This window comes from Peromyscus leucopus, chromosome 14, assembly GCF_004664715.2.
Source record: "Peromyscus leucopus breed LL Stock chromosome 14, UCI_PerLeu_2.1, whole genome shotgun sequence".
NCBI classification, from domain to species: domain Eukaryota; kingdom Metazoa; phylum Chordata; class Mammalia; order Rodentia; family Cricetidae; genus Peromyscus; species Peromyscus leucopus.
The window spans coordinates 46,638,851-46,654,432 of record NC_051075.1 but is presented as its reverse complement, the minus strand read 5'-3'; the positions used below and the strand labels follow the sequence as shown (position 1 = coordinate 46,654,432).

Here is a 15,582-nt window from a genome sequence, read left to right as displayed (position 1 = left end):
GGCGCTGTGACGGGTGGTGGGACGCCGAGGAGGAGGAGGAGGAGGAGGAGGGGCGTGATCTTCCGATCCGTCACTCGGAACAGGCTGCGAGCGGCCTCGGCGAGCGGCCGGCGGGCGGGGAGGCCAAGGGATCCGGAATTCCGGGCTCGGCGCGCCTGCACATCCGGGCATTCCCCAAGTCCAGCCCTCTCCTCCCTCTCCAGTCCGCAGGCCTGGAGGAACCGGAAGTGGGGACCGGTATCCCTGGAGCCTCTTAGCAACGCGAGAGGGTCAAGTGACACCATCAGCTGACTCCGGCGGAGGAAGGCGCTTGTGGTAGCCAGTTCTGGAGGCGTTGCAGTCACCACTGCCCTGCCGGGGGCCCGCGCCCAACAGTCGCCGCCAGAATGTCGGGCAAAGACCGGATTGAAATCTTCCCTTCGCGAATGTAAGTGCAAGACAAGCGGCGCCGGGCTCAGGAACCCCTTCCCGGAGCGCGTTCCTGCGGACCCTGGGCTACCAGCGAGCTTCCTTGTATTTTTTGGGGGGCCCGGGGTCTGCCCTTGAGTTCAGAGCGAGGCTTCCTTAGGGCCCCCCTCACCTGTTCCCTTCTGAGCGGACAGACTGGGGAAAGTGGTTGCAGTCCCAGCTGAAAGGGGTCCGCCTGCTGGCTCTTTTGGAGGTCTGATGTCATTATACTCATTTTTTCCCCTCCCCGCACGCCCTCTGAGCTGCACACTCAGTTTACATAACCGAGCCCTCGCCATCTCCCGCCTCCCAGGGCTCATCAGTGCTGAGGGGTGAGAGGGAGAAGTTAAGGTGGCTTTGACCAAAGCCCTCAGACGTAAGTTATGTGATGAGAAGCATAGAGACGGCCCCTAAGCCAAAGTGGCATTGAATGAGTCGCCGCCCTACGAAGCTGTCGGTTTTCATCTTGGATCCCGTCGATCCCGTCAAATGTCACCTGCTGTGGGAAGATAGACCTGCGCTTCTGAAGCACCCCTTCAGCCTCGTGATAACCGTACTTTTTTCTACCTCTAGCCGCCACTCGTGACGTCGTCACGCGGGTATCTGTTCGGTGGGATCTTTCTCTCCCACCAATCTATGTATGGGCTGTCTTCTGGATGACGGAGGCATCTTGAAATGCATAGGAGTTCCTCAAAAATGTTCCTTGAACCCTCGCCCTGGGACCGGCTCAGTGGCAGGGTGCCTTTCTGTGTTGGCCTACATCTTTGTCAGGGGAAATGACATTTGTAAAGGAAATTTTGAAGTTTTCTCAAATACTCATAATAACCTGTGGAGAGTAAAGATTGCTCTTATTTGTGCTCTTTTGTTCCTTAGGAAAGGAACCAGTTTTTACTCTGATATTTAGGTCTTTTCATTGAGGTCCTGTTTTGGGGTGGGTGGAGTATGTGTGTGATGCTGTATTGTTTTCCTTATCCTATCTTTTTTTTTCTCCTCACAGAACTCGAGGACTCTTTAAATAGTCATACTTAAATCCCCGACTGAATTTCTGTCTGTGCCAGAATGTGTGTAGTTCTGAATGAGTGAAAAAGAGTTTTAATTATTTTTTAAAGGACTTTTTTAACTGTCACCTCACTGACTTTGAACTGGCAGACTGTACTAACGGTACCGATGGGCACGCTGTGGAAGAGATGCAGTGCCTGTGGAGCAGATAAAGATCCAGACTTCCCCAGGGCGATCTCGAACTCAGCATGCTATGACCCCATCCAGACTTCACTGAGACACCAAATTCCAACATGGCTTCTGGAAACAGAAGGCTACGCCCCTAGGATGGCCCCAGTCCTCCCCTCATCCCGATTATAATGCCGCTGAGTAGTGGTAGCCCAGTGGCAGAGCTCTTGCCTAGCATATACAAGGCCTTGGGCTGAATCCCCCAGCACCTCAAAAGAGAAAATCACCATGCCTGCCTGAAACAAACAAAACTCAAAGCCGACAGAAGAATTAAGTACTTGTTTTACCTAACACCTGATCCTAGACCTCATTTCTACAGAACATTTATTAAAAAGGGGTTTTTTTCTTTTTACAATTGGATATATATTTTGTATAACTCATAAATGTGTCAGGGACCTGAGAGAGCCCTTCTTTGAAAAGTCATTAGCCAGAAGGATGGCTTCTCTGTGTCTCTGTATCTGGGAGGCTGGACTCCTAATTTGTATAATTTTCAGCAAGCAGACGCAGCTGACCCAGCCACAGGGTGGACTCACCATCCCTTAGTGATTTTCATTTTTCTGGCTCTGCTTGGGTCTTACTCATCCTTTTAAAATGCCCAGGCATGTCTGCACGAACCAGAATGGAGCTCACTTTTTTTTTTTTTTTTGCCTTGCTGTCAATGGTCTCACTGTTTTAAATAATGTCTGGCCATATTTAATCACTATTCATAACACTGATGTGTTCTTATTTTTACTTTGGAGCATTTAATTTAGGACTAGGAGGTGAAAATGGGCTTCTTTTGGGCTTAGGCAAGAAAAATGATAGGCATGTAAGGGTGAAAACTTACTCGAGAGCACTCAGCCTGCTGGGCGAGAGACGTCAGGTATAGGAAGTACATGTTTTCCCCACAGCCTGACAGCGGGCTCTTTGTCATACGGTCAGATGTCTTTGATTCAGCAGGAGACACAGTCACTGTTTTAGCTGAAGGTCATACTTCTTGTTGCTTTGCTTTTTTGTAGGGCCGAGCAGCTCTGAAACAGAAAAGAACAGGTCTAACAGCCATGGTCTAGATCACACAGGACTGATTTTGGTTCCACTTGCATACACTTGGTGCTGTTGTCCTGTGGAATGTTGCCTTCATTCAGGTATCACCAGAGAAAAGGAAACAAATGTAGGTGGAAGCAGAGGATGTGGCTCAGCCATGTGGTAGAGCACTTGGCCAACATGCACAATGCCCTGGCTTTCAGCCACCAGCACCACATATGCCTGAAGCCCAGCACTCAAGAAGTAGAGGCAGGGGTTCAAAACCAGCCTGAGATACATAAGACCCTGTCTCAAGCTGGGAAAAAAAAGGGAGGGGGCCCAAAAACTAGTTAATAGAAATCAGGTAAATTCTAGGTTCTTGTAAATGTTCAGGCAAATCACCCCTTTTTCTTTTTTTTTCTTTTTCTTTTTAAAAAAATTTTGTGGCATGGTCTCGTGTCCCAGGCTAGTCTCTAACTCATTATCTATCCTAGGCTGGCCTTCAACTTCCAATCTTCTTGCCTCTACCTCCCCAGTGCTGGGATTACAGGCGTTCACCACTCCATCTCCAGTTCTAGTTACTCTCCAGTCTCACTAACTGAAAACCAGAGGTGCAGTCATCCAGAGGGAACTTGAGTTTTAGCTTATCGATCGGTCCATCCATGAGCTCCAAATTGGCAGGAATCTGCAGTGCTAGGAGCAACCTAAATTTTATCCAACTTTCTCTCCCCACTCTGTGTGTGTGTGTGTGTGTGTGTGTGTGTGTGTGTGTGTGTGTGTGTGTGTGTGTTGCATGCAAGCTTGTGGGTACATGTGCCTGTGGAGGTCAGAACAGGATATCTAATGTCTTACTCTGTTGCTTTCCCCACTTTGCCTTGAGAGAGTCTCACTGGAAGCTTGTGGTTTGGGCTGACTGACTGATGAGGGAGCTCTCAGCATCGGTCTGTCTCCGTCTACCAGTGCTGGGGTTCCAGGCACATGCAGGCATGTGTGGCTGTCTACCTGGGTACTGGATCCTCATGCTCGAAGAGCAAGTGCTCTTACACACTGACTCATCTCCCCAGCCCCTCATCCAATCTTTTGAATCTTAATTCTGGTATTTAGTGTCAACAGTACAGAATGTTCTGTGTACACACTGGTGTGGGCAGCTCTTGTTTAGCTGGAAACTGAAGCACCTTCACTGGATTCGACCTCTGGCGAGACTGCTCTCTACAGCCCCCCACTGCTAACTTCCTGTTAGATGGAGAACTAACTGTTCAGGTGCTGCGACTGAACATCTTTCTGGGGGAGGCAGTGTGGACTTGGGGTCTGGTGAACCTAGCTTTGAGCCCCCTTTTGAGTCTTGGGCAAGTCACGGGAATCAAATCCGGTTCAAATTCCCACCCGCTTGGGGAAATTGCTCTACTTTTCTGAGCCCCACTGTCCTAAAGTTAATGTCTGAGGTTTTTCCATTTGTAGACTTACCTGTTACCTTAACCTCTTAGAAAGTTTTTAGTGATCAAGGGATTTGCCCACAGATTCACTAATACATGCTGTTTTGCTGTTGTGTCTGGATTGAGCAGTCTGTTGAGAGATTATATTACTGAAACACTTTTTTTTTCACTATTTAATTTTATGTCATGTGACAACTAAACAGCAATATCACTTTCCACTATTACTTACTTTACTTTGGTGCTGGAACTTCTGGTAAGAAAAAATGCAGTAAGTTTAGGAGGCTTCATTCAGAGGTTAGCTTGCCACTTACAGGTCATACATATGCATTTGTTACTGGACACATTTAAAAATTCATTCACAACTGGTAATAGGGTCTTGGTTTATGACAGGGAAGCACTTGAACACCACACAGTAATGTAATGCATCATTGTGGATAGAGTCTAGAATGTGCCATAAAATATAGCAGTAAAAAAGTAAGCTTATATTTTTCCCAAGCATCATGTCCTGAAGAAAGCCATTTCTTGTTTCTGTGAGTCCTTTGTAGATCTGTTCTTTGCACCTGAATGAGCACGTTCATTTCTTTGTTCTCGTGAGACGGCACATACATCTGCTGTGGAGGTATTTTTTGTCTTTTAAGTGGTGACAGTACGTGTTTGCATTTTTTTTTTTTTTTTTTTAGGGCTCAGACCATCATGAAGGCTCGATTAAAAGGAGCACAGACTGGTCGCAACCTCCTGAAGAAGAAATCTGATGCCTTAACCCTTCGATTTCGACAGATCCTAAAGAAGATAATAGAGGTAGAGTAAGCTTGCTTGGAGCAGGGTATCTATTTAATGTATGGCTAAGGAAAATCAAGTATGGCTTTGGCACTTATATTTTTACCCGCCCCCCTTTCTTTCTGGTGGTGGGGATTGAGCCTTACGTGTGCTAAATACACGCCTTACCACTGAGGTAAATATCTGCTTCCTGATTTTTCTTTACATTATTTAAGTCAATTTTTTCTCCTTTCAAAAATAATAATCCTTCATAATAGGTGTAATAATAGAGAACAGCTGGCACATGTACACATAGAGATTTAAGTTGCCAAGAATCATTTTAACACCTAAACTCTGTCATAGGTCTACAGAGCCACAGGATCTGTCTGATCTGTGCCTTGCCTGCCTCTTTGACCTCATGTGGAGTGCTCTTCCTAATGCCCCCTTCCAGGGCCTTTTCATTCTGTTGTATGACTAAAGTGCTTTTATCTTAGTCCTTTTAAAACCGAGATAGCCCAGGATGGTCTCGAACTCACGGGAGTTCTTCTGCCTCAGTCTGTCAGTGCTGGGATCACAGGCATAAGGCGTAGTATCTGACTCCCTAGAACTTCTTTTGACTGGCTTCTCTGGTCGTTCTGATCTCTCAGAGAGGCCATTGCTGGTCATCCAGTCTGAAGTGGCTACTGTTTTCACTTGGGTCACATCTCCTCATTTTGGTCTTACACCGGTACAGACAACTGCATGATGGGTTCTTACCTGATGGTGTCACTTGTAAGGACTCGGTCTTTTCGGTACTCTAGCTCCAGTGCTGAACTAGTGCCAGCACATAGGAGGTTCTGGTCAGTGGTTATCTTGGTGGGTGAATTACACAGAATAGTGTGTAAACAATACAGATTCATTCTCAAAACTGAAGATTCTTTTGCTAGGTCTCTTCTTGCCTCCAGCAGTCCTGTTTCTCATTTCCCTGAGTTAGTTTTAGATACTTTCTAAGTATGAAATTGTTTATTATAGTTTATGGGTGTGTGTGTGCACATGTGAGCACATGCCTCAGCATGTGTGTGTCGGTCAGAGGACCGCCTCAGGAGTCGGTTCTTGCCTTCCGTCTTGTTGAGGCAGTGTCTCCTAGTATCTGCTGCTGACCTGTGTACTCCAGACTGTGTGACCAAATGATTCTTCCGCCCCGCCTGCGTGTCACGATAGGAGTGCTGGCATCACAGATGTGTGCCACTGTGGTTTTTTTTTTTCTTCCTGAGGCAGGGTCTCACTCTGTAATTCTGGCTGGCCTGGAACTCTTGATGTAGACCAGCCTGACCTTGAATTCAGAGAGATCTGCCTGCTTCTACTTGCTGAGCACTGGAATTAAAGGTGTGCACCACCATGACCAGCCCTTCTGACTTTCCCATGGGTTCTGGAGATCAAGACAAGTCATCAGGTGTTTTTTTTACCCTCTGAGCTGTCTCTGACCCGTGTTTGTAGAGTATCCCAGAGTATTATGTGCATACACGTGGACTTTTAAAGTCCCAGTAGTGTTAACTGCTGAAGTGTTTCTGCCCTGCTCCCCACTCCCCTGCTCCATGACACAACACAGCTTTTCATGTCAGTACACAAATCAGTCTTATTATAATACCTGAATGGTATTCTTTTGAGAATAATGGAATATGATGTGGCCGTTGTCCAATGTTTAGTCTTTTTTTTTTTTGGAGACAGGGTTTCTCTGTGTAGTTTTGGATCCTGTCCTGGAACTCACTCTGTAGACCAGGCTGGCTTGGAACTCACAGAGATCCACCTGCCACTGCCTCCCGAGTGCTGGTGAATTTCTTCCCTTTTCATTTGAAAAAGGTCATTATACATTCTAGTAAATGTATAAAACACTAAAAATATTTCCTTCATATCTGTAAACTAAAGGACAACTGAGCTCTCTTGACTCTCTTAGATTCGAACCTATGGACTTAAAATTGCTAGGCAAATGCTCTTCCACTGAACTACGCCCCCTGCTCCTGAATTAAAAAAATAAAGAAAACGATTAAAAATCCTTTTTATTTTGTCAGTGCTGTCTCCCCTCACCCTGCTTTTAGACAGGGTGTCACTTACAGGCCAGGTGGAGGTGGCCTGTGCTTCAGCCCTCTCCGTCTTCCGGCGCTGGGATTCTGTGAACCACTGGGCCTGGGACTCCTTATAGATCTGAATTACATAAGGCTTAGAAAGGCTTAACAGGGCTAGGGAAATAGTTTTGTTACTTTATTGCTACTTATTTACTTTGAGAGAGAGTCTTACATTTTTGCCCAATTTGCCCCTGAATTCATGGGCTCAAGCAATCCTCTGGACTTGATTAATCTTCTGAATAATTGTGACTACAGGTTCATAACTCTACACCTGGCTTGCGGGCTGCCAGCCTGGCTCCAGTTTCAATAAGAGACTCTGTCTCAAGCAAATAAGATAGAGAGTCATAGAGCAGAACCACCAATACCCTTCTGCACATCCGACGTGTGTGTGTGTGTGTGTGTGTGTGTGTGTGTGTGTGTGTGTGTGTGTGTGAGAGAGAGAGAGAGAGAGAGAGAGAGAGAGAGAGAGAGAGAGAGAGAGAGAGAAAATGAATATAAATCCTTCTGTTGAATATGCACTGATCTCCTTTTTAGGAATGGGTCTTTTTTGGTGGAGGCATGTTATAAGGTAGGAATTTGTCATTTTGTGAATGGATGAACAGTTGAATGGTCTTTTTATTAAAATAAATTCTCACATAGACCTGGGCTTGTTTCTGAATACTCTGTTCTGATTCTTCTCTGTTCCACACCAGATATGTTTCCTTATTTTAACAGATTTTTAATATTTGTTCAGCTAATTTCCTACCCAGATTACTCAGTTTCTCTTTTCTTAAAAAAAAAAAAAAATAAAAATTGGCTATTCCCAAGCATTACATTTCAGCTGATTCTGGAGTCTGTATGCCAATGGGATTTAAAAGCTAAGAGAATTCAGAAGATTAATTTGAGCATATCGGCATGGACTTATTCAAGGAGAACGGAGCCTCACTAGATTTACTTTTCTGTTTGTCAGTGAGTTTATTTTAATTTTCAAGCTCATGGTTTCCTAACATTATCAGGACCCTGACCCAAACTGTTCAAAACTTGAGCTTTGTATTTCCTCATTATTAAATCAGTTTTTGATGCCAATACTTTCTATAAAATACCAGCAGTTGAAGGAACCAATTATGGTATGATTTGTTGTTGTTGGTTTATGCTTTCTCAGACTAAAATGCTGATGGGTGAAGTGATGAGAGAAGCTGCCTTTTCATTGGCTGAGGCCAAGTTCACAGCAGGGGACTTCAGGTAAGATGACGGACAGGGGTCTCCAGTTCATAATTTCCTGACATTGTCATAAAGGATGTATGACATTAAAGACAAAGGCTACAGTCATGGGAATACTTCTAACATCCTAACCTTAACCCACTGCCTGTTACCTTCCACACGTGTCTTGTTTATAGTGGCAAGCGCAGAATACTGGTTGTTTTGAAGCCCGTTTTCATTTTCATTGTGTCCTAACATTTTCCCGTTTCACAGGTTTGTCCTCTGAAGAAGTCTTATAACCTATTAACCTTTTCTTCTACTGCCAGAGTCGAATGCTAGATTTTTGAAATCTGAGGGAATGAACTATGAACATTTCATACATACTTACTTTTGTTTCTAGGATACATTTTTTGAGATTGGAATCCATTATTCGAAATGGAGAGCTTTTGGCTTTTATCATGACATAGCTTAACAAAGCACCCAAACTGGCTTGCACGTGGATTATGCCCATTTAGTTCCTCATGATCCCCTAAGTAACTGTGCAAGTGGTGTTACTCCCATTCTGAGTGAAAGTGTTTCTGAGAGTCCGTGGCTAGTTAGGGACAGAGGTGGACCTTGTCTTCTGGACTTGTTAGTTTCCTTGTCTAGTGGCATGGGCCCCACTTACCATAGGAGCTTTTCCTGCCAGGAAGGCCTTACGCCTGACGACCGTGAGGCCAGTTGAGTTGAGTAGCAGGTCTTACTGTCTGCATGTGCTGGTAGGATAATATAATGGGCTGTTCTTACTTTCCCAGCAGAAGGGGAGCATTAAGAGAGTGTATCTTATGTGGTTATGGGGAAATTCTTTTTTTGGTAACAGATGGTGAGTTGGATGACATCAGAACAATGTCACTATAGAGACTGGGAAATAGCAGCTTAGCCAGCTGAACAGCAAACTAGAAGGAAAGAGTTTTCTTTAGTGTTCTGCCAGTAGTACACCCTCGAAAGTCACATACCCACTTGTGACTGAAACACAGCCGTCCACATACTTGAACTTGGTTGTCCTATGGCTAGGGATTTAGCTGTTCTTTGTTCTGCACTCTGAGGGCCTCTGCTGGCACTAGTGAGTTTTCTCTTCTGGAGTAAAGATGACTACCAATACATAAGGTGACTTTTTACTCCTGGTTTCAATGCTGAAACTATCCAGAGGGTCCTTGTTGATTTATTTCTTCAAACAAGACTAAATAAAGCTCTTTTTCTTCTCTTTTCTTCGTTCTTTCTTCCTCTCTTTCTCTCTTTCTCTTTTTTTTTTTCCCAGCACCACAGTTATCCAAAATGTAAATAAAGCACAAGTGAAGATCCGTGCAAAGAAAGATAATGTAGCAGGTAAGTGACCAGCCCTGAGAGTCCCTGGAGGGGTAAAGGTGACATTTACAGCTAATCAGCTACACAACAACATCTTAATGTCCCAGTTTCTCTTAAATAAGAACAGCTTGATGGCATGTTAAGACCTTAGCTTGCCTGGTACTCAGGATAATTTGACTTTTGAGTAGAAGCAAACTCTTGAGAAAACAAATTCTTAAATACAGTACTTGAAGCCATTTACAATTCCAGACTTAATCACTTGGTTTTTTTAGTATTTGATACTTAGTGTAGAAAGCAGCACAGTTTCCAGGAGGCAGAGGCTAACTGATCTCAAAGTTCCAGGTCAGCCTGTTCTACATAGTTCTACCTTGTCTTACGAAAGAAAAAAGAAAAAAAAGAAAAGAAAAGAAAAGCTGCCATAGGTTGTTCTAGAAGAGCCAGAATCTATCCAAGGACTGGGGAATAGAAGAAAAACCAAGCCCGGGTTGTTTGTGAATCCACATCTTCATTGTTTTAACAGGTGTTACCCTACCAGTGTTTGAACATTACCATGAAGGAACTGACAGTAAGTGTGAACATCTTAAGATGTAGAATTTCAACTGAGAAATACAGTTGGTCGTCAGTTGCCATTTAAAAATATGAGGCTTTGTCTTTTATTATCAGTTCACTAACTAGACTTTGGTGTAGACTCTTTGATTAAACTATATTCACCATGGATTATTTATAATTTTTGGTGTGTGTCTTTTAAAAGTAGAATAAGATCTTATATTCTGTGGTGCATTCTGAATGCTGGATCTTTCTAGATAGTTTTAGCTCACTTCAAGCTTTTTGGAGTTGTTCCTTTCCTAATTTGGCAGCATTTGTGAGGATAAGTAACACTGTTTAGTCTTCCTCCGAGTGATGAAGTAGTTAACCTTATCCCATATAAAAATACTTTTTCTTCTGCCTCGTCTATCTGATTGGTTCATGAACTTGCTCACTGAATTGTGCAGAATGGTAATTGTGGCTCACATAAAGTAATAGTCATCTGTACAGAAAGTTTCCATGTAGTAATGGCGTTGACCACTATTAGCTAATTCATCAAGCTTGTGAAGTGGTTCAGTTTCCCCTAGAGGGCTGGTGATGTAGCCCTGTGGTAAAGCATTGTCTAGTGTGTTTAGTTTTGGATTCCATCCCCAACACACACACACACACACACACACACACACACACACACACACACACACACACACACACACTTCTTACCCAAGTTCTGTTTAGTATTTATAGAATGTTGTCATCTAAGCATACAGCCATTACTATCTCAATCAGACAAGCTGTGGTAACCTGCAAGAGACCCTGAAGATGCGTTTGTTGACCTTCCTCAGAGAGAAGGTAGGGTCATGAGATCCTTAGCTGAGAGTCTAGTCATTCCCTCAGGCATTTCATTCTAGCTGCACATGGTCTCTGGGGGTGCTAGAGAACATTGAAGACTAACTAAAAGGGGGCCTAAACTATGCAGCTAGAGGGAAGTTAACTATGCTAGGAGACTTTGCTGTGAGGCTACTTTTGGGGTTACCACATCCCTATAATATAAGCCCAATAAACTCACAAGTCCACCAAGCTAGACTGAAGTGGAATTGTTAGCTTGGTCTGTCACTGGTGCCCTTTGGGTGAGCAGACACCTGTTGTTCACGTGAGCCTGGAATGGGTATTTTGTGTTTGGCAGTTGCATTTAATAGGAGTTAGTGAGTTTGTCTTTCCATGTTTGTTATTATTCTGAATTGTCTTCCTTTTGGGGATTCATGGAGGATTATTTCCTCCCTAATTAAAAATGTTGTCTGACTGGCTCTTTCAGGCTATGAACTGACTGGCTTAGCCAGAGGTGGGGAACAGCTGGCTAAACTAAAGAGGAATTATGCCAAAGCAGTGGAACTACTGGTGGAACTGGCTTCACTGCAGGTGTGTGGCGGCTAGAACTCTCCAGCGTGGCCTGACGGTCACGTGGGCAGTCAGGGTTTGTGGTGGAGCACACTCAACTCAGCTGAGCCTGGTGAAACACGCCTGTGAGCTGCCCGCTGGAGTGGTGGCTTCTGCTCACCCGCCTTTGCTCTTTGTTAATAAAGTGCATGTGCAGTGGTGCACCTGCACTCCGCTAGACGGGAACAGCAGGGGTCGGTACTGGAGTTAGTGCACATGAAGCATGGTCCATGTGTGTGGCCAGTCACTGCATATCTAGGTTAGGAGTGAATGAATGCTTGTCTATGGAAGCAGCACTCATTCTATAGAAATCTCACATAAATTCTATTTCTAAGGCAGGCTGCAAAGTTAGTTGTGTTTGGGTTCCCAAATGTTTTCTGTAAGTGCAGTCTGAGTCGGGTCAAGAGAACAGGCATGACTGACTATGGAGACGTGTGTTGTTAATAATTTGTCCCTTTATTTTAGACTTCCTTTGTTACTCTGGATGAAGCCATCAAGATAACCAACAGGCGTGTAAATGCCATTGAACACGGTGAGTCCAAGCTGCTGGGAGGCGCTTTGTTCATCCCCGCCCTGCCCCGCCCACTTGTTAGGCAGCTGCTAGTACTCAGGCCCAGCATTCCAGGTTGAGAGGTGAGATGTGCCCCTGCCAGTGTAGAGAGAAATGTGTCGGGCAGTACGAAAACATGGGTGCATCCTGAGGGAGTTCCAGGTCTTGGAATGCTATGCACTTCTGCTCATTCATGCAGTTAGTAAAGTTCTGTTCCTTATGAGCCTCGGTGCTTTCTTAACTTCTGTCCATTGAGGGATGATAACTGTTTTTTTTTTTTTTTTTTTTTTAAACACATTAAATCTTTAAATCTCCCCTTTAGGCTATTCTTGTTTCATTTTGCTACGTTTATTTTCTATCTTTTATGCCACTATTTTAAAAATACAACCATGTTAACAATGTTCATGGCTGATGAACTCAGTTTCCAGGAAAGAAATGTTTATTCAACCTTAGGTAAGAAAGGAGCAAAGAAAATCCCTTCAGCTGGTGCCCTGACAGTATTAGCTCATCTAAAACTGTGTCCGGCCACGTAACTTGGTGGTGCCTTTGTCCAGGCTAGCCAAGTGTTGTACCACTGAGCTACACCATCCCCAGAAACACAGTTCTTGTCTGCTTTCCAGTGTCAGTCTTTGTCTCTGAACTTCCATCAAAACACAATGGGTAAGGCTAATAGTTCTCAACTTCAGGAGGATAAGAACATTCTGTGGAAAGCAGAGCTGAATGACATACAGACAGAATGATCCCAGCATTCTCTTTCGGTTTTTAACCATGGTGTTAGCCGGGCGATGGTGGCACACGCATTTAATCCCAGCACTCAGGAGGCAGAGGCAGGTGGATCTCTGTGAGTTCAAGGCCAGCCTGGTCTACAGAGTGAGTTTTAGGAAAGACGCAAAACTACACAGAGAAACCCTGTCTTGGAAAAAAACAAAAACAAAAACCAAACAAACCATAGTGTTCTAGTGTATTTAAGCTAACATCCGGCTTATTGTGACCTGTTCAGGTAGACTTAGTAGTATCCAGCGTTAGATCTGTTTGGGCCCAATCTTGGTATCTGTATGTAGAAAGATCCTGGAAGGGCACATGCCAAAATAATGGCAAGGTGAATTTATTTGCCTGGATTACATCTTTTTAATTCTTTTCCAAGTTCTCTTCATTAAGTATATATTATTTCTACAATTAGAAAACAGTAAGTACTGTACAGCTAAATATTGGTAATTTTTTGAAAGGGCACTTAAGTTCTCACATATGTATATTTTTAAACTCTTAGTTATCATCCCCCGGATTGAACGCACCCTTGCCTATATCATCACAGAGCTGGATGAGAGAGAGCGAGAAGAATTCTACAGGTTTGTTGGTTTTTTTCCCCCATACACTAGTCTCAGTTTGCTTAGTGACTAATTTACTTAACGTTCTTTTGAATAAACAGTTCATTTTATTCTGTTAAATAAAAACAAGAAGTAAATGTTTGCTTAAAATCCCAGAACTCAGAAGGCAAGACTATGCTTAAGGTTAGCCTGAGCTATATCGGAATATATACTCTGAGACAGTAAGACTGAAAGAAGAAATAACAGTTGTCCCTGTTACCTGCATCTTGGTCTTCCATTGCAGTTTACTGTGGTTAACTGCAGTTCACAAATATTAAATGAAAGAAGGGGAAAGACCTAGTGTGTAGGTTTTCAGTTGTGTGCTCTTCAAGAAGCGCGAGGTGGAGGTGCTGTGCTATGGATGAAGCATCATTTCAGCTAACACACCACACCCACCCTGTGCACCCACTACCTGCCGACAGTCCCTTGGTAGCTGTCATGTTACAGTGGCTCTTGTGTTCACAGAGGCTGTGTCTCCTTTAAGGAAAGAGGTGAAAGTTTTTGACTTAAAAATTTGTTAATCCCTCACTGTACTTAATTTTTAGATTAAACTTTATCGATTTTTCACACTTGCCTTAGTATACAGAGACAGAGCACTGAGGCACTAAGGGCTGACTGTGCATGAAGGAGGCATAGTATACAACATGGTTTCAGATCTGTGGGTCTTGTAGTGTCTCCAGTGCAGAGTGGGACAACTGTATTTCCAAAGGCTGTGGAGATCGGTGTCATGTTCTGCACATAGATCAAACATGACAGCTCCAAAAATTTATGCCTTTCAGAAAAACTAGATTATTCTTTAAAACGGAGTAGTGATTGGGTTGGATGTCTCCTATGTAAAACCCAAGATGAGAAATGAATCAAGCCAGCCACTCAATTCAGCGCACGTTGAATACATGCAGGTGGGACAAAGTACTTGGGCATTTCCAACTAAAGAATCACACCACTAGAGAATTAACACAGTACATGGTGAGGGAAACATGCCCACAGCTGTTCATGGAGAGAAGAGCAGTAGTGGCAAATATTAACCAGAGGGGCCGTGCTCTAAGTTTGCACAAGTGGAGGGTGGGTGAGAGCAGTGTTTAGGATCGTGAAGCAGCTCGGTGTGACGTAGAATTGTAGTTACCATTTGTGTTCAGGGTTGTAGTGATCCAAAAATTTTGAAAACAGAATGCTCAGAATCTGTCCCATTACAGGATGGGTTTCAAGTTTTACTTAATGTCGGCTAGGGTGTCTGCAATCAGGTATTAATAGGATCTCCCCTCAGACATGTTAAGATGGCTTTTCAATGACAGAAAAAGAAAGCCAGACTCTAGTTTTCCCGGGTGTACTGCCTAGTTACAGAACCTGTAGACATTCACGTTCCTTGGCACTGAAACAGCACTCAGAAGTCTCCTTCCTGCAGGCTAAAGAAAATACAGGAGAAGAAAAAGATTATCAAGGAAAAATTTGAGAAGGAGTTGGAGCAGCGGCGAGCAGCTGGAGAAGTGATGGAGCCTGCCAACCTGCTGGCTGAGGAGAAGGACGAGGACCTGCTGTTTGAGTAACAGCCTTCGCCCCCTTCAGACCCAGCTCCGTTTTAGCTCAGTGTGTAGGTTTGGTATGTGTGGGTATTTATTTTGGCATAACAATTTCCCTGGCTATAGGATTAAGGATGCCCTGTGAGACCATTTCTCCTGCCCAGAATTCAGCAACCACTTGTCACAGTTGAATGAGATTGCACAACATGCTCGGCAACTTACATCATTTCCTCTGTGAGAGTCACACGATTCTATTTCAGGAGTTTCATTGGTACCTGCAAACATTTATGGTCTCAGCCAACTGCTGCGAGCAGCCTTCGTTCCTACTCACTTGCAAACCTTGGCGCTGTTGTCCGAGAGTTCGCAGCCACTGTTGTGTTACTGTGGTCTCCTCAGCTCTACATCTATTTTTCTTTGCACGATAAGTCTGCCTGTAATGGAAGCAGTTCTGCCCATTTCAATGTGACTTACGAACAGAGTAAAATGACTTAAAAAACATGTTGTTTCTTTTTCTTTTACTAAGAATAGTGGTTATGTCCTTGTTTCAGATCAGTGACCTTATTGCCACTCACAGCTTTTACCAAAGGCATGTAGCTATCCCTATCTCAGTGTGTTACTAGGTTTATCTGAGGTAGTTACTGCATTTTGGAGTAACTGCCAGTGCTAAGCAGGCTCCTAACACATGTCTCTCCTAAGAACGAT

The 15,582-nt window shown here is 43.9% G+C and overlaps 1 protein-coding gene across 1 annotated transcript; it reads left to right on the top strand.

Moving 5' to 3' along the window:
* The first annotated feature begins 237 nt into the window (after positions 1-237).
* On the top strand, positions 238-15,378 carry Atp6v1d (ATPase H+ transporting V1 subunit D). The gene is made up of 9 exons (XM_028876103.1): positions 238-427; positions 4,790-4,907; positions 8,109-8,188; positions 9,444-9,511; positions 10,011-10,055; positions 11,328-11,431; positions 11,915-11,981; positions 13,267-13,345; positions 14,766-15,378. The coding sequence occupies exons 1-9, from the start codon at positions 387-389 to the stop codon at positions 14,905-14,907; spliced, it is 744 nt and encodes a 247-aa protein (XP_028731936.1). The 5' UTR covers positions 238-386; the 3' UTR covers positions 14,908-15,378.
* Positions 15,379-15,582: the final 204 nt, after the last annotated feature.